We start from the raw sequence: 20,220 nt of genomic DNA on the forward strand, positions 1-20,220 counted from the left end.
GAGACTACACTCTGTTTTTTGCTCTTCCATGATATTAGATTTCCTCCAAGAAATACACAATATGCAGTAGTTGACCATCTGTCCTCAGGAGGTCCTGCCTAATGTGCATTTGAGAATCATGCAACTCTCGTGTGACCCTTAACTGAATAGAGTACTCAATTTCCTAGAGTTTTCTTAGGATACCTAAGAATCTTCTTAACAACTTTCATATGAGGTTTCCTAGGTGCGGAGAGAAACTAACTAGATACACTAACGAAAAATGCAATATCTAATCTCGTAACTATTAGGTAGATTAGACTCCCTACAAGTCGTCTATATTCTTTAGTATCCTCCAATAAAACCTCCTGAGTTGGTAGTAGTTTGAACGTTGTCATCTATAGGTGAGTCAATACCCTTGCATTCTAACATCCCAGCATTTAGCAACAAATCAAGCACATATTTTCTCTGAGATAAGAGAATTCCCTTCTTCGACCTAGCCACCATAATACCCAAAAAAATATTTTAAGAATCCAATGTACTTAGTTTGAAATTGTTATTGTAGACACTTCTTTAAATGACTAATGCCATGTGCATCATCATTGGTGATCACAATGTCATCAACATATACAACCAAAAGTATCCACCTCTCACTATGAAATCTTCAGAAAACTGAGTGGTCTTTCTGAGATCGATGAAGACCAAAGGTCTAAACAACTACAACAATATATATGTATATATATATGTACATATATACACACACACATACATATATACATATATATGTACATATATAGATATATAGATATACATATGTACATATGTACATATAGATATGTACATATGTACATATAGATATGTACATATGTACATATAGATATGTACATATGTATATATATATATGTACATATATATATACATACATATATATGTATATGTCCGAACCAAGCCCTCGAAGATCGCTTCAAGCCGTAGAGGGATTTTTTTTAAGTTGCAAACCTTGCTACACTCTCCCTAAGCAACAAAGCTTGGTGGTTGCTCCATATAAACCTCCTCATCAAGAATTCCATTAAGGAATGCATTCTTCACGTGCAGCTGATGTAGTAGCCAATGGTAAGCGAAATAAGAATACAGATAGATGTCATCTTAGCTACATGAGAGAATGTATCGATATAATCAAGGCAATAGATCTGTCAATATCGCTTTGCAACTAGTCGAGTTTTGAGGCCAGCTAGAGAGCCATTTGGATTTACTTTTACAGTATAAAACCATTTGTAACCAACCACTTTCTTCCCTGATAGTAGTAAAACAAGATTTCAAGTCTCATTTCTCTCTAAGGCAATCATCTCTTCTTGCATTGCCGCCGTTCAACCTAGGTTAGATAGAGCTTCTGACAAATTCTTGGGAATCGAGTGAGAATCCAAAGAAGATATTAAGGAATAATATGATGGAGAGCAAAAAGAGACAGTGTGTAAGAGGATACCGAGAACTCTGAGAACAAGATCTCTTACCCTTTCAGAGGGCAATGGAAAGATCATTAGTAGGCTGAGCACTTGGCTGTACGCGCATATTTTGACTTGCTAGTATATCAAGCTCTTAGTGGATTTGCACAATGGCTCATGTTGAGGAGCAGTATATTTTGTATAAACCTAAACTGGTTCTGCAAACTTAGATGGTAGATCATGTTGTACAGTAGTCTTAGAAGAAATATTGACAATGATTTCCGAACAATAAAGTAGTCATAATCATCGAGAGGGTCTAAACATTTATTAATAGCAACATGTCCTGGTTTGTTTTCAAAGAAGGCAACATCGGCTGAAATAATATACTGATTCAAGGAGGGGGTAAAACATCTATACACTTTTTGAGTATTAGAATATCCAAGAAAAATACCCTTAAGAAATTTCGAATCTAATTTCGTCCGTGAAGGACTATAATTGTGAATAAAGCATAGAAAGCTAAAGATCTTAGGAATTAAATAAAAAACATCTTCAGCTGGATATAAAGAGAGATCGAAGTTTTATTCTGCAAGCTAGATGAAGGTAATCTATTGGTTAGGTAGCAAGCTGTCAAAATAGCGTCCCCCAAAAAAATTTGGAACTTGACAATGAAATAGCAAGGTTCTAGTAATTTTGAACAAGTGTCGGTTCTTACACTAAACCACCCCCTTTGTTAGTGTGTAAGTACAAGATGACCAATGTAAAATTCCAATATCTTTCAAATATTTTGTAAATGAGCTATCAAAATTTTTCTTAGTGTTATCTATTCTTAAAGTTTTAATGGATGAAATTGATTTTTAATCTCAGCACAAAAAAACGAGACGGGTATCGACCCGACTCGTTTATAAGACGAGTTAACCCAACTCGTCTTATGAACAGTAAATGAGACGAGTTTGACTCGTCTCGTCACGAGTCACAAGAGAAGTTGGGTTGGGGTAAATTTACCCCGACTCCCGATAGTAATTTTTTTTAAAGCCTTTCTATATAAATATTGCTTAGACAAGAAAATTAACGATCAGCCCAAAAGTTAATAAAATTTAAAGGCCCTCAACAGCTAAAAAAATAGAGGCTGCCAAATTAATAGGCCATCCAAAAAATTAAAGCCCCAATGGCTCAAAAAAGAGTCGTTGGAGAATGAGAGGCTGCCACGATTGAGCCGTTGAGGGGCTGCTTAGCCAACAGCTCTTTTTAGAGCTATTACAGCAGGGACAACTAAACAAATAAATAAATAAAAATCCTCCATCACCTCCCCCTCAAAAAAGACCCTCCACACCCTAATTCTATGAATATCCCCCTAAATCTCTTTCACTCTTCACAACTCAAGCTCTCATCTTCTACTACAATATCAACTCTCATCTTTTTCTCCCTCTAGTATTTACAATATCTCAAATTATATAGAGCACTACAGCTCTTCTTCTAGGTGTTTCTCCACAGCCTTCGACAATTCAATGGGAGCTTACACTTCTAATTAAGTTTTTTTCCAATGTATTGTCAATGATTATGTTATTGTTTAATAAAATGAAAAGTTTCTTCTATTTATTTCTCCCCTTATTTATTGTAATTGCTACACTTGTATTTCATTATTATAAAATGTAAAAATATAAAAATAATAATATTAAATAATATTAGTCTAGAGAAAAAAATTTGAAGATAAAAAACGAATAAGGAGAAAAAATAAAGTGAAAAGGCTCAATTCTTTAGTCTCGTGGTGAGACGAGTCTAACTCGTCTCGCCAAGCAACGGGTCACGAATAAGGTCCAAGGCCCAATTCATGACTAGGTTATCGCATTCGTCTCGTACAAAGTCAAAACGAGATGAATTTGATTCGTCTCATTCTGGATTTGTATTTGGTCATCTCTACCGTTTATTTTTCGAGTTTGACACGACTCACACTATAAGGATTCGACAAGATTCAAATCTGAAATCAAAATTTTAAGAATCAAAAGATGGGGATGACCAAACCGACAATGTTCACCAAATGTTGATGTAGAGCTAATACAGGTCATCTGGGTTGGGACAAAGTCCAGCTCATACAAGTCGTTCCGCTCAAGTCCAATGTCAATCATCTTCCTCATCCCAATTGCCAAAAAAATACAGTGTAGGAAAAATTGTAACCGTACAATTTAATACTTTCGTAATCCTACTGAAATATAAAAGATTAAATAGAAAACGAGGAATATATAGCACGGATGAAAGTGGAATAATACTAATATTGGTAGATGTAACACCTTTCACAGGTGTAGTGGATCCATCAGCCAATACTACCGAAGAAAAGGAGGTGGTAGGTGTGCATGTGAATAATATACTCGGTTCCTAGTCATATAATCAGTTGCCCCGAAATTATAACCCAAGTACAAGACGATGACAATGTAAGGCAAGCAGTGGGTTTACCTGTCTAGGCAAGTGTAGTTGTAGTAGGGGGATTATGTCTTCTTAAATCATTAGAATAACTAGAGCTGAAATTGCTCAAGCTGGTGATGGGTGTCATCATCTATGGGACTCTCCAGTGTAGCCACATGTATACTCCGAGATTGTTTTCCTAATAAGTGAAAATAACGAAATTTCATGTGACTTGGCTCCTTACAATAATGACAATGGATAGAAGAATCAGATGAACCCTCCCCTACAACTCCTCGTGGACTATCAGTTCTTCCCTATGTGCTTCAAAGTGTCCCTACGTCTACTAAAGCGGACTCCACCATGACCACCCTCTTGCCTAGTCGAGTGTCTACTCTATATAGCAAAAGCAGACTTGTTGGCAAGCAGACCTGTTAGCAGACTCTACTGCAGTACTTAAGGAAGCTGCCTGCACTGCTGACCTTAAAAAGTAATATACCTCTACTAAGGAACGTATAACAAAGCTCTCAATAACATGTGGTTGATAATCATATTTTATTACAATTTTATACCCTCATTATCTATTTTACATGAATAAATATACCATTAATAAGTGTTATTAGTTTAGTTTGCACATAATTGAATGAAAATATAAATAAATATTATTAAATGTAAAAACCACTCAAAAATCTCTCTTCTCTATTTTGTAGCATTTTTGAAGCCCAAAATGAATGAAGCCCATCAAGCAAAGATGGCCCAAAGGAAAAAGAAAATAAAACAAAGCACATTATCTATTTTACATGAATTTATGTGGACTTTGGAGTTGGTTTTTTTTCATTGGGCCGGACATGTATTCATTTTTTTCTTGTAAATCAAATGAACCAAAGCCCATTATTGCTTCATTGTGTGCAGGAAATGAATGGGAAAATCAAATTGATGAAGACCGGACTTTGAGGTTGCTGCAGGTGGAGTTGGAAATTTATTATCATGGGCCGGTCTTAATGTGGAAAATCAAATGCTTGAATGGGCCGGTCTTGGATGAATGAATTGGACTTTGTTTGGATTTTTCACAAGAAAATGAAATGTGAACTTTAGTTGCTGCAATCAAAACCGGATTTTAACATGAATGACCGGATTTTCTTTGGAGATTTGAATTGGGCCGGACATTTACAATGGACTTGGAATTGATTTTTTTAAAATCAAATGAATCATGGACTTGGGCTGCAGAAAATTGTATTAGATTTTGATTTTCTTTTGAAAATCAAATGAATCATATGGGCTTCCTATATTTGGGCTAGAGAAGAACAAAAGAGGTTTGCATTTTCTTTCCTTTTTCTCTTTTATTTCCTTTTTATTGCTTATTAGTGTAGATTTATTTCTATGCTTGTAGTTTAGATTTTATTTTCTTGTTAAATAGCCAAGAGGCTAGAACCCTCTTGCCTTAGATTTATTTCATGCTTATAGAGTAGATTTATTTTCTTGCATTTAATTCTTGCAATTTTATTTTGTAGTTTAGATTTTGCAATTTATTTTGTAGTTAGATTTTAATTTCTTGCACTATTCACCTTGAGGCTAGAACCCTCTTGGGTTTAGTTTTTCTTTTTGTTTATTTTTATTTTGTTTGATTCGCCTTTAGGCTAGAACCCTCTAGGGAATCACCCTTTTCTAAGAAGTGGGTTCAATTGTAGATTAACCATATCTATAATTGAATCCACCATCTTTAACTTCTTATATTTTCTTTTATTCTAGAATTTTGTTCTTCATTCTTGATTTTTTTTATTTGTTTCTTGATTTTATTCATTTTCCTTCTCACCTTATTGATCACACTCATTCTCTTTTACATCCACTCTCACTTACACTTTGCACCTATTCAAACACCATTTTCACTCTCATTATCTCTCCACAATCACATTCACTTATCACTCCTTTTTGTCACGCACACAACATAAGAACCGATTTTATATTTTCTCCTACAAAACACCTTCCTCGTGGGATCGATATCTTAAATACTATAACTTGACACGGTTGTGCACTTGCAACCTTTTTGGTACATGTTTATGTCGCATCAGTGGTCGTGTCGAATTATAGGATTGTGGAAGAGAACCAAAAAAGGTGAATAACAACAATTGATCCCACTGATCTTGCATCTTTTGAACATCCCTCATAATGGAAAAATCTATCTCAGCTCCTCTGTGAGGCAATTGAAGTTGTCATAATGCTCCTCAAATATCTGATTGTGCTCTCCATCTTGTTTCGAAATAACTCCTGAATGAGAGATTATATACTCGATTGGCGTGTCCATGGTCTGAATACAATTGCTCCAAGAACTTCCACATATGTTTCATTATATTACAATGAATTGCTAGCTGAAGGACATGGGGTTCCATGTTGTTCTAAATTTGATGAAGTAGATTAGTGCCATCCTTTTTCCAAGAGGCAGTAACTACAACGAGGGAGTCGTCTATAAGATGATGATCCTTTTCTCGACCTAAAAAATAAACTCGATCCAATTACTGCCAAAGTAGGTAATTAGGTCCGTTTAATTTCTGATTAGTGATCTTGCTAGAGAGCACCTTCGTGTGGATATTCACCTCAAATCTCTCGTCCACTAAGATAGCAGAATCACCCGAGGATGTCATCATACAATAAATGAGATCCTTAAACTAGTAACTTTTTGACAAATAACTATCAACCTCACCCAACAACAAATCATCAACAAGTAACCACACCAAGTAATCAATCCACAATAAGTAATCACACCAAGTAAACAAGTAATCACCACAAGTAATCAATCCACCAAGTAAAACCATCCTACAAATATGGTTTCTTCGAGAGAACGACTTATCACTTATCTCAAAGAGATCATTGACAACTAATCGTAAGATGAAGCTATGATTAACTTAATGTCTAAAAGATCTAATTGATTAAGCTAAATAATTAGCTGAATATCTATAAAGATCTACTTAGTAAGTCAAATGACTAGCTCAAGATCTATGAAGATCTAATTAATTACGTCAAATGATTAGTTTAACACTCTTTTCTTACTGTTACGGATCTAGGGTGTACAAATCCGATTTTTTTTTTTTTTTTTGCGCCAAAGTCGAGGGTTAGTGAACTAAGAAGTTGGGGTTACAAGCAGGGAGGTCAAAGTCAACATGAGAGAAGGGGTTCAAGCCGGATCCGATCGGGGGTGAATGAAGAATGCCATGAATGAACAGTACCCACTGATGAACAGTGTCTCTGATGAACAGTACCCAAGGATGAACAGTATCAGTGAAGCAGTATGTGGTCAGAAGTGGTGGCGGCTGAGGGCTAAGCGTTAGAATTTGATGTTGGTGGGTGGTGGTTAGGGTTTGAGAGGGTGTCGGCTAGGGTATGGCGGTTAGGGTTTGAGAGGGTAGCGGCTAAGGTTTAGCAAATTGGAGAGATATGAGAGAGTGGTTCAGATACCATGTTAATGTGAAACCCTAGAGAGATTATTAGCTCTCTCTTGGATGTTATTTATAGTGTTTGAAACAAGGGAGTTTGTCTCTAACCAATGTAGGACTAAACGACAAGGAATAAACAACTCTCTCAACACATGGCAAGTAGCTATGAAACTGAAAAGAACTAAAAGAATATTTATGAGAATGTGCATTACTGGGTAAGTGCCTTCCATGTAATACTGTTTGTTAAAGAGCAAGAACAAGCCAAAGATAACCTAGAAGAGAGAAGGCAGTCAATCACCAAAGATAATTGGTTCCATCACTCAGATAATTTGTGTTGAAACATGGTTTCACGTCTAAATACAGCCAGAGTTCAAGATCAAACTGGCTTCTAAATGCATTCATTGAGGTCAAGACAGAGACGTAGAGGTCACGATGCACAGTGGTTTCCAAATAGAAACATAGAAGATGGACACATGATTTTGAGAGACGAAGCTTTTGTGACAGGAAGGGGGATAGGAGGAGGGACGGATATGTAACTAAAATTAAATTTTACAAACAGAACTGGCTTTAGATATACAATTTATAAAGATGGTCTGTAACTTGAATAACATTTTACGAACTTACAACATATGCTATAACTTTACAAGGCTTAGGTGAGGAAAGGAACTTTTGTTGTTTTAAAACTAGCATGAATTTTCAGATAATCTTTTAAATTGTTGAATTCCCACAGGTTATATAGGCCTCGATAAGATTAAATGATTGAAACGAGGAGTATGGGTGAAGAACAAACAGGCAGGACAAAGACAATTACAGCCCAAGAAGGCATTTGGAAAAGAGAGTTTTTTTCTTCCTGTTCTTTTGAATGTCAAAAGAATAGGAAACTTTCAAATAAAAGTTTGAACATACCTTTAAAATTGATTGCATCTCTATACATTGTATGTTGATGAAATAAATGAATAAAGAGAGGATGAACTCACTTAATCTAACATACAGTGGCATACATCACAACATTATGATGTTCTAGAAACTGCCAGTTTATTGAACACTACAAAAAATATCCCCCCCCCCCCTTTCTTCTTAACACTACAAAAAATATCCCCCCCCCCCCTTTCTTCTTCTTCTTCTTCTGTTGAATGTCAAAAGAAGAGGAAAATTTTTAAGTAAAAGTTTAAGAATATCTAAAAGTGAATGCATCTCTATACATTGTGTGCTTTGATGAAATAAATGAATAAAGAGAGGATGATCCCACTAAATCTAACATATAGTGGCATACATCACAACATTACGATGTTGTAGAAACTGCCAGTTTATTGCCCACTTCCAGAGATTTACTGTGCAGTTATTGCGTAAATTTCAGTTAATTTAACATATCCAATGTCCAAATAACATCGGAAAGAAAATACGTCTACCAGTTTGTGGGCAAGTAGGGACAGGAAAATATATTGAAAATAAAGTGAAGGAGAAACAGAGGTAACTTACACCGGAGGAATGCAGCAAGCTTCAAGCTTGAGGAATCAACTAGATTCGAGCAACTAAGATTAATGCAATTTCCATCCATGACATGGAAAAAGGATTCATGTACCCAACCCCACATATATGGCAGGTAGAGTGATGAGAGTTTTATTAGGTAGCTACCAATCTAAAATTATCATTAAACTTTCTTGTGTGGTGGAGAAGATGCACGATTATGCTTGTCTACTGTTTTGTTCTCTGTAGTGGACTAGGATCGTTCACCAAATAGGTCGGGTAAAAAAACAGTTTTGAGCAAGATGTTATGCGAACAGATTGCCAGTGTTCAGGGAAAAGGGAGGAACAGTAAAATCTTTGTTCTTGTCGCTTCTGGTAGATGCATTGGGAATTCACGCTTTTGTTATGCACAAATGATCAAACACTAAATAAGTACTATTAAGTGACAACTGCTAAATTTTTAACTAGTTTGTAGCGTATTAATAGTCTTCTTAAATCCTCTTAATGCAGTCTCCTGCCATGTTGGTGTCCTGTTATTTTAGGATGAGTGGTTCACCTGTCTGAGTTCATGCTAAATAAATAGACAAATTGGCTCAGTCAGACGAATGACAGCCAAGGCTCATTACATGTGCTGAATATTCCTGGTAACAACATTACTAGCTACTTCAAATGCTCCAAACAAAAGGCAAGGAACCCTTCTTTGACAATTAAACAACCACTATATCGCACACGCGCACGCACACAACTCATGCACATTCATAGATAGCATAGGATACAAAGAATAGTAACTTACAGAAATGAGATTAAGAAATATGATGTTAGCTTCTTGCACGCCCTTGCTTAGGAGCAAAGAAATAGCTTGAACAGCTGAATTACCTGAAAAGGAAAAGGTGTGATAAAACTTTCTGAGGATTAACAAGAAAAATTATGCAGAACAGCTGAAATGACTCTTACTCTGACTTTTTAGGAATAAAAAATCTCAAATTCATAGATGAGATTTAATAATATGAACACAACAAACATGTGGTCGCAGAATTTTAATCCACATGTTAAAGCTAAGAATTACCATTTTATGTTAAAACGTTACTAGCATTAGGGAATTATGTGGTATCATAAAACAAACTTAACAAAGAAAGTCAATCAACTTGAACTTTTCAGCCATACAGTACAAACACATATGTAGTCCTGTTAACCTCTAATAATAGAGCACCAACAAAAGACCATAGAAGAAAGTTTCCACTGTTTACGCAGGACTTATTCCATCAGATAATGCTTAAACTGTAACCAGTTAGATACCGTGTTCTTCAAGACACGACAATCTGAGAAGTCTACTGTTTACCAAGGATTTATTCTATCTATACTGGATACTCTGACCATTACAGGTATGAAATGTTCATAGACAGCTTATGTAGTAAAAGTTGATAATAAAAAATCTCTGAGCTTCAACACGATACTCAAACATGTGAACATTAAATGAAGGTATAGTCTAACCATTTGCATTAGAAGAATGGAAATATTATAATAATGTTTGGAAAGGTTTATATTATTATGCATTAAATATATAGGCCTTCCATAACCAAAATATATTAAAGGTTGTTCATGAGCATTGTATTGTTTGAATAAATTGCAAGAATTAAGAAGATAGCGATTTACTTCGAGAAAAATAACTAACCTGTCCCTAGTATAGGATCCAACAGCAGTACATGCCTATTTGAGATATCTTTCGGCAAATTGTGATAGATTAACTGCCAAAACCATCAAAAAATTAAAAGAAGCCAGAAAAAAGTTGCAAAAAACATTCAAAAGTAACACAAACCTGTTGACCTTTATCTCCTTCCCGGTGGATAAGTATCTTTCCTATCTTAACTCCTTTGCAACATGCTCTCAGCGCATTCTCCATGCTTTCTCCACTGATAAAAGTTACATAAGGTAATGCCTTTTTTGTTATGCGCAAAAGGGCAATAAAGCAAACAAGGTACACGATGTCATTTATAATGAAAGAAGCCTTGGAGTCATCATAAGTAAAAAAATGGAAACAAAGTTAAGGCTCATGTATAAGAAAAGAAAAATCGTGGAGTGTTAGAAGTTGGTTAACAACGAAATAAAAGTTTAAGGTCCATGATCTAGATTACTCCTCTTTTTTTGACTATGCAAATCATGTTCATGGATGAAAGTAATTACAACGAACCCTGTATTCATGACAGCATGACATAATAATCAATCATTTCCTCCCAGTAACATTCTTATTTTATTGACTTTGAAATATCATAATCCGGTATCCTTCATTATCTCATATGCTATAACATTGTTGAAACTCTCTGGGAGCCATGCAATAATCAAACAGCAGCTGACCACCTGGAAATCTTTTGATCATGAGAATTATACTTTACAGATTACTACTGGCTTAGGAAATACCAGAAAGCACGGTTGAGGTGTTGTAGAGAAGCTAAGATACAATCAAATAGAATATATGGAGTATAGTTGAAGTTTATTGCTTGGAATGGATAAATGTACTTGTTTTATATATAACACCTCCAAATTAAAATCTACTAAAGGAGCTCCAACTCATAAATAGTCAATGATCACCGTAGTTATGATTGTCTTTGTTCTTATTTCTTTGGTGAGTCTTTTAATCTAAGTTGCATGGAAACGGGTACAGGCACCGGTACGGGTGTGGGTATGGGTAAAGCACGACAAATTTGTACAATGTAGGGTAGGGGGACATGGCTATATATATATCTATATATATGGGTATGCTTAGTACTATGCACGAACTAGGTGCTCGATAGTGAGGTGACTCATTACCATCCGCTTATTTAGAGGGGGTATGGGTAAAGCACGACAAATTTGTACAATGTAGGGTAGGGGGATGTGGCTATATATACATATATATATATATGGGTATGCTTAGTACTAAGCACAAACTTGGTGCTTGGTAGTGGGTGTGCATAGGTTGAATAATTAAGGGATGGTTATTTTCAAGTGGGGGTCATTTGAATGAGTGGATGGGAATGAGTCACATTACTACCAAGCACCAAGTTTGTGCTTGGTAGCAAACATATCTATTTTTCTCATGAAGTGTAGGATATACATCCAAGAAGTGTATGACAAATGTTTTAAATTTAAAACATATATCATACAATTGAGGTCATGTCTGAATAAATACATGCCTATTCCCAAGGAGTGTCCAGGAAGGCTAGTATGGGGATGTGTCGGGAACATGTCCGATACTGGTACAGATTAGTGATAGAAGTACCCAGGTAATAAAGCTTTTAATGAATCTCTTGCCCTAAGGTAGTGTTTGATAGCTTATTGACATCATAAAGGTTTCGCCCTCCTTTCGTCTCATCCCATGTGCATGAAAATGCTCCTACAGATTCATTTTTCACTTTTTGTGATGAATAATATAGTTCTATCAACTTTGAAAACAGTGTTCTTTTTCCATTTTATTTATCATTTATTTTATTTTTATTCTATTTTTTCCTCTATTAAAATAGTATTCACATCAAAATAAAAAACCCCATATTGAATTTCAAACAGTCAGTTTTGAATTGCCAGCTCCACTTGGAACTGTACTATAAGCAAACGAACTGACACGAAGCACTAGATGAAAATGGTACCTTCTAATCACTGAGATCCCACATAACCTTTTACAGAATTCCACACCACTATATACAGAATCTGCATAAGATGATTGCAGTGAGTTATTTAACTAGAAAACTTAAACTGCATTAAATTATGCCTCTGATAAGCACACAGATAATACATGAATTGAACCAATCAAAGTTCCTCCATGCAGAAAAAAGTCAGCGTTATCAATTAAATATTTCATGGACAGACACTATGCATTTAATTGTGTTAGATGTCTCTCAAAGATATATAACAAAAAAGTGCATTAAAATTTTTAGATTTATCCATCAAGAGGGGTGGAGGAATATGTTCATGGCAAACTAGTCTCACTTAAGTAAACACTATCCACTAATAATTAAAAAGATGTACCGAATCAACCCATGAAGCAATAGTGGTTGATACACATCGTGGTTATTTTATTTTTAGTTAGTGATGCTTATTCTGAATTGCAGCTAAATCAAACTCCAAAAGGAAACCATTTGCAGCCTTCATCCAATCGGATTGCAGGATAATCTGCAAAGAAACAGGAAAAAAACACTTTCTATTGCCAAAATTTTAAGTTATATAAAGAATTCCATCTATATTAATGGTATCTTTTAAATTAAGTCTTCTAGCCATTACATTAAAATTTTAAAGTTATGGTGAGGACAGAGGATTATAGTTTTATGTTAATTTTAACATGCCCTTGCAGGTTGAGGGCCCTTTTTTGGGTCGAAACCTGTACTCAGGCAGCGGTGTCAATATTTTAGAAAATCTATTTTAAATTCGTGGTCGATGAGATTTGAACCTAGGTTGCTCTGATACCATTTTAAATTAAATCCTTAACCATCACACTTAAATTAAATCCTCTAACCATCACACTTTAATTAAATCCTCTAACCATCACACCAAAACTCTGAAATTATGGTGAGAATTGACGATTATAGTTTTATATTAATGTATATAGTATCTATTTGGTACAGTGTACCCAAGAAAGACATCTCATAAAAAATCATATGCCTAATCCAAATAGTTTTTTGCATAAAGTCCACTAACTTTGAAAGTTTAAACTAGCCCCTAAGAATATAAAAAACCTTAGTGAAAAGTTGTGACAATGGTGGATTTTATCCTATTTTTATAAGAATGTTGGCAGAGCAATCTCCATCAACTAGATATATGATCTTGCAAGAATCAATTCATGGACACTGGCTTGTCCCACACTTGAGAAGGTTTTCTATAATATTAGTTTCCCATCTGAAAATTCTCCCACTAATCAAAGTGATAAACTATGCAAATAAATGAGTCAAAGTGATAAACTATGCAAATAAATGAGCACCGTGGGTGACTCAAATGGTTGATAGGTTCCAATATGGATCTCATGATCTTGTGTTCGATTCCCGGTGACTTCATTATAAAAAAGCTATGCAAATGGATTCTTCTTTCCAATAATCTGAGTTGCCCTTCTGAATACTTAAGCATATATTATATAATTTCTTAGATAAATCAGCAAATGGATCTAAAATTTTGATGGCAAGAAATATCCTTTGTATTTGAGTATATATAACATGCATGGGTTAAAAATGACAATAATACACTAACAGCTCTACCTGATATCAGGTCAAGAATATAGATGCTCACCAGTTGGAGTAGTCACTTGCTTTTCTACAAACGGAAGATGACCCAAACCCTGCTCGACAACCTGATTGCAAGAATGTAAATCAGGCACACAATTTAAGGTAAGTGCACCAAAGAACAATGAGATACTCACCAAGCGAATTAATCTATCTGCATAGAATATGAAGTCATGCTTTGCAGTCTTCACATCACGTATCAATGTATGCATTCCACGTATCTAGAAAAGAATCTAGGAGGAATTAATGATTTCAAAAAGCTTGTCCACCAAAAGAAATTTCTTTTGTTTTCAAACCATTAGATTACTGCCACTACTTAAAATTGAAACAAACAATTGATATTTAAAATAAAAAAACTACTCTATTCATAATAAGTACCTGAAAAGTTGATTGAATGACATATAGATTTGAGTATATTTTACAAAGATCATGTTGACCAAGTTTCGTGCGGATATGTTGCACGATCAAATCAATTGCCACATGATTGTCTCCACCACGGGGAATGATAATATCAGCATGCTTCTTCGTTGGTAGTATGAAGTCATCAAAAGCAGGTTTCACAAATTTTGAATACTGCACAAATGAACTATAGAATCAGCATGTTCAAACGTCATGGAGCATCAGAGGTAAAACAAAAATAAAACAGAGCAACAACCACTTTCATTATAGCAACCATCAAGCCAACAAATTAAAGTTACTGGACTTTAAAACTTAATTAAAATGATTCTTCGGTCATGAATATGATGTCTGTACATCTTTTTCTCTCTCGAGCAGGAGGCTTGTAACTAGCTCTTATTGACCACTACACCAGCTTGATGTCAAGAATATCTTCCTTAATAGCACTTTTGAGGAGAAAATCTATATAGAGCAACTACATGAGTTAGTTCCTCACGAGTGGAACAACCACTTGGGTATGTTCCTTGAGAGGGATCAGCAGCTACAATATATACAGATTAAAGAAGTCACTTTATGATTTAAAACAGATATCTAAAGCGTAATTTGGAAATTTATTGAGGTCATGAAGAGCTTGGACTTCAGGGATGAAATGGTGATCATTCTGTCTTCTAACAACATTCTCAAAGAAGATGGATTGAATGATATTTCCATTACAAGAGATCACCAGAGAGGCATTCATGAGATAAAGGTGTACATCCAGCAGAAAATTCATACAATTGAGTATTGGATATTTTATATTTATCGTATTATTGGCACTAAGGTAGCTCAATCTGAAAAAAGGGATTTGCTTGCCTCGCGGAAAATATGAGTTAGATAATGTTGTCAGAGGTTGGTATTTCTAGATATAAGCTAGTGATCCCTCTGATACACTTAAAAGTCTGAATTGCTACTTAAGGAGAGAGGCATTCGTGAGCTAAAGAAGTACATCAGCAGAAAATTCATAAAATAGATATTGAATATTTATGGTAGTTTTGGCACTAAGGTAGCTAGGTCTGGAAAAGGGATTTAGTTGCCTCACGAAAAATATGAGTTAGATATGTTGTCAAAGGTTGGTTCTAGATGTAAGCTAGTGATCCCTCTGATGGACCTAAAATCCGAATTGCTACTTAATCAAGGAAAGCCATTGGATGATCTGAAAAGGTACAAAAGACTTGTGGGGAAACAAGTTATGAGACAGTGGCTAGACGAAAAACGTTCATGTCCAGTATATCTGGTGAATCAGCTACTCCTCATTCCGAAATAGGATTCAGAATATTGTGACCAGGATATGTCTGAAGGTAGAGCTTTCTTGTTCAAACTTTTGACTCAAGACTCATAGCTGGTTTCTCCATTACATATGGACATTATCATCGATTGACAGGAGATATATCACAAGCTATTGTGTATTTGTTAGAGACAAAGAGAGCGAATTGTGCCAAATCACGTGAAATCTGAATGTTGAGATATATAGCTAGAATATTACTTGTGAAATTGCCTGGATAAGATACCTATGATGATCTTGATTATTTGTTTCTTCTACAATGAGGTTGCATTGAGAACCAATTATATTGTCATCTAGTTTGAGAATAGATATTTGCGAAGAAGAGCAGTGACACTTGGCATGTATAACCATTCTTGCTTACTATGCCGTGTGGGTAATTTATAGTTTATTTCTCACAGAATGTCTCTAGGTCCCATTTTATTGCTCCCACTTCTGCCGTGTGATGCGCTTTTGGGTGGGTGTTTATTAAATATATACTCACTATGATCCTTTACATAATTAAATGTATAATCTAGTACAATAAAAGGACCCAAAGAGAGAAGATCTGTTTGTTCTCCTCTCCCTGTCCTCTAAATCTTTTGTTTCAGAGGGAGGATACAATTTGATCCTTTCAAATATTGAAAATTAACATGATCTACTGTCATTTAGGATACTCAAGTTTAGCTGAACTTTCACTAATTGACCCTTCAAGCAAAGTACTAAACTAACCTTCTCCAAATTCTTCGTAAAATAGTACAATAGCATAATTAGCATGCAAGACAAAAGACACCTGCTTCTCTGGTATGAGTGACGCACACTGGATGTAGATATTTTAGATACATTGTAAAATTTTTAAATTTTAAGTTTGTTCAACATAAGTATTAAAAAAATGGAAGAACAAAGTTATTGGAAAAGGAGAAATCTCTTACCTGATCCAAAACCATTTTAATATCTCTACTCTTCTCAACTGTATCACGTTGTATCCTCCTTGACAAGCGAACATCAGCATCTTATGCAAGAGGAAACATTTTGACTTTAGCAAAAGAAGGGATGAACCGAGCCAAAATACTGTTGACCAAATAAAGACAGACATAAAAGGCTATAAACTTAATAAACAACTCCATCCCCATCTTTGCTTATTGCCTTCCTCATCTAGAATACTTTTGAGTCTCCTAAATACTGTCCTCAAGAATCCTAATAAGATTAGATCACTTATTACTTATTACTATGAAAAGTAGCTCCAAAATAGATAATTGCGGAAAACAGACAAGCGATTATGAATAGAGGTCTCACCAAAAACAAACTGAAAAAAGGACTCAGTTTCTCTTGACTAATTAAATACTGGTTCAAGTGTCCAACAAAATTCAAAATGACTAGAAATTAATTCATATATGATTAAAGTTCTTCACTTAGATGGATGTACACCCAGTGAGTTGGCCAACCTGACTCAGGTTGACAATAGAAATGCAAGGATACATCAATTAGGAAAAGAAAAGGATGAAACGCAATAGGGAACCATATAAAATGGTATATCTATGTGCTATAATGAGAACAGAGCCCCTAATCAGGATTTATACTCAAATTTGCCAGAGAATGGAATTAATTTTCCTAGTAGTTAAAAAAGAGAGACCCTAAAAGTTTGTGAAGAAACTGATATACGCCTAAAGAAAGTATATGGAGAAGCTTATACATGGAGTTGTATAGTTTAAACAGCAGATAGAATTGAATCACAAAAACATATTAGGTTGTATAGTTTAAACAGCAGATAGAATTGAATCACAAAACATATTAGCTCCGAGAAATGGATGCTTTCATGCTCTTCTGCATGTACTAATATAGGCAGGTCCCAAGATACCTCAAGCTAACTTTTGAGCAAGACTTTTATGATGTTCAAATTGGCATATATAAATTGAGGTAATAATATTTATCATCATGTGACACAATTTGCTGAGGTTCTATAACATTTCAAGTATGAATTCTCTCTAGGCACTCCGTGCTATATGTTTTAGGCCAAATGCATACAAAAATGAGCAGTGAGACCGAGAGAAAAACACCTGTGTCGACAAAGATCTTCATGTTCATGAGATTTCGAACACGAGGATCATGGAATACTAAAATGCCTTCCAGTATGATGACATCTGACGGATTGACCTGAAAATCATAAACCAACAAATATACCAAGTGAACACAGCCATTGTGATGGCCCTGGGGAAATCATCAATCCTTGAAATTTGAAAATAGGTTAATAAAGTGGCAGTGAATTGTGAATATAGTAATTGGTTTGTAGCAGTAGATCTGACAGTGTTACTGAGTCTCCTGACCATACTAAATTACTAATATAAATAAATAAAAATTAAGTACCACCCGAACCATCCCGCCTTCTTCCCCCCGCCCCCCCCGCCAAAACAGTCTCTATCCTCTTATTTGCGATCTTTTTAGCTTCTACCTTTGCAAGAAACGATTAGTTGCATGCTAGCCTCTCTGTTGCCTGTGGCAGTCAAGTTAGGCTTCCTATGGGAAATCTTGTGGCAAGGCTCCTATCGTGGTCCCTGTTCGCCGTACTGTGGATTCTTTCTTAGACTAGGACAATTTGGAGCATTGGCCTTGGTCACTTCACTTAAACTGTATAACCAATGAGATAAGTTTTTACAACCATTAATCAGCTAGTTAGATAAGTCAACTTGTCCATAGTTTTCTTAACCAGGAATTTGGCTCTAATTTTGATGGTGAACATCATGTCGATAGCCTGTGATATCTCTTATTAGGCATTGGAGCATTGCCATAGAGCTTTGTTATACCGCCTACATCTATTTTGATGGGAAAAGTCCTGAACTAGTCAACGCCATCAGGAAAGTTTACTTTTCACCCTGAAAGCAGTATTCCTTTCGGAAACTGTATATTAAAATTAAATAGAAATAAATGGCAAGGAAGATAGTCTTATAATGTGCGATATAAAAATATTTAACCATGATTAAGAACATAATTTGTGATTCACGATTAAGACACTGAATTTCCTTTCATGATAAAACTTTAATTATGAACATATCACTCCTTATAATTCTTATGTTTACAAATAAAGTGTTCGAGATATAAGTATATAATTAAATCTGGGTCAATTTGACAGTAATAACAATAAAAAAATGATTGACATTTTTTGTATCAGTTTAAACGGGTAGATTTCTTGATTGTGGGTTTTTTCAAGAGGATTGAAAGGGATCAAACCCACATATTTTGGATAAAGTCCTTCATGCTGCTGTAGTGGTTGATTCTGAAGCATCTTAGGAAAAGAGAGTTTTTTATCAAGAGGAAAATAGTGTTAGCACTCCCAGTGCTTTGGATAATTCAATAACACTATATTCTCAGACAGTAAAGAATAAAATTCACAATCAAAGGGACCTTTCGTGGTGGCAGGGTATTCTTATAATTTTTGCAATCATAATGCGGGATGTCAACAGCACGACCATGCTTCAAACTCTCCAGACAGCAAAGTAGTTTTTCAGTGTCAAAAGCATCTGCATATAAAAATTGAAAACTGTAAAGGAGTATACAAGTCATCTATTCACCGAATCAAATACAAGTTTGACAAGGTTAAGAGTAAATATAACAACTAGAAAACTTGAAAGTACCAACACTAGAAAATTATAAATTTAACTTTTACTGAGAAAACAAAACCAATGTTGTAGCTTCTTATATGGCAGCAAAAGTGCATTTGGTAATGTGAGTAATGACTAACAAGTATAGGCCATCATGTTTGACCATGGGTGCAGCTGGAAGTAATAAAACATTGAGAAAAAAGAGCAGGAAATAAGTGAGAAAGTGATGGAAAAAGAAAAACTATCTAAGCTCTTAAAGGTGGCTGCTTGCTGCACACATGGCATTTCTCTGTCATTACCTGCCTTGCATTCCAGCTTGGGAGACATCGGAAGGGTCAGAAGCGGAGCAGATCAGAAAACAATGCGAGATGGACAGCAGACTAGCCAGTCGGAGTTAAGTGTTTTTAGAACCTGTTTGGGTTAGAAGTCCTATTTGGTATTGTATTCGGGTTCAACCTTATAAAATGGTCTTCCATGTCTATGGTCTAATATCTACTAAGTCAAAAGAGAGTTGTACATTGTAAAAGAGTTGCGGACAAGAAACATAGAGAGAAATCTAGGGTTTGTGAGGATCTTTAGGTGAGATTTAGAGAGGGTTTCTTGTAGGTTCCTTGAAGAACACAAGAAAAAAAATTTAATCAATGGGGAACAAAGAACACTAAAATCTCTCCCATGAACGTAAGGGATTGTGGAACCACATAAATCTCGTGTCTTTACCATCTAGCTTACTTTTCAGCGGTATATTGCGGTGGTTTGTTTTCTCTTTCTTTGGGCATTTCTTTTCTCAGTGTTTCCCTATTGCCGTGGTGATTGTTAGTCCTAGTATGACAGAGGAGATCTAGTTGGGAGATCCGTGCATAGCTTCCTCGATGACCTCTAATTTCCAACAATTGATACCAGAGCTAATTGCGTTACAACATTAGCACTCAACAAGATCTAGTCAACAGAGAAAAAAAATACGATTTGTTTAGAAGAGTCAGATTA

General features: G+C 35.3%; 1 protein-coding gene across 3 annotated transcripts in view; it reads right to left on the minus strand.

The window, feature by feature from the left end:
* Window positions 1-20,220, minus strand: part of LOC109830627 (uridine kinase-like protein 3) — a 34,308-nt gene that overhangs the window by 6,042 nt on the left and 8,046 nt on the right. For all 3 annotated transcript variants that reach the window (XM_020397943.1, XM_020397942.1, XM_020397941.1), the window contains 10 exons: window positions 19,040-19,155; window positions 17,698-17,794; window positions 16,573-16,652; window positions 14,326-14,520; window positions 14,085-14,168; window positions 13,955-14,015; window positions 12,328-12,388; window positions 10,524-10,617; window positions 10,380-10,452; window positions 9,501-9,583 (listed from right to left, as the gene is read on the minus strand). In XM_020397943.1, the coding sequence (XP_020253532.1) occupies window positions 9,501-9,583; window positions 10,380-10,452; window positions 10,524-10,617; window positions 12,328-12,388; window positions 13,955-14,015; window positions 14,085-14,168; window positions 14,326-14,520; window positions 16,573-16,652; window positions 17,698-17,794; window positions 19,040-19,155 (944 nt within the window). The remainder of the gene's footprint in view (window positions 1-9,500; window positions 9,584-10,379; window positions 10,453-10,523; window positions 10,618-12,327; window positions 12,389-13,954; window positions 14,016-14,084; window positions 14,169-14,325; window positions 14,521-16,572; window positions 16,653-17,697; window positions 17,795-19,039; window positions 19,156-20,220) is intronic.

The sequence above is a fragment of the Asparagus officinalis genome, chromosome 2 (genome assembly GCF_001876935.1).
Source record: "Asparagus officinalis chromosome 2, Aspof.V1, whole genome shotgun sequence".
NCBI lineage: Eukaryota > Viridiplantae > Streptophyta > Magnoliopsida > Asparagales > Asparagaceae > Asparagus > Asparagus officinalis.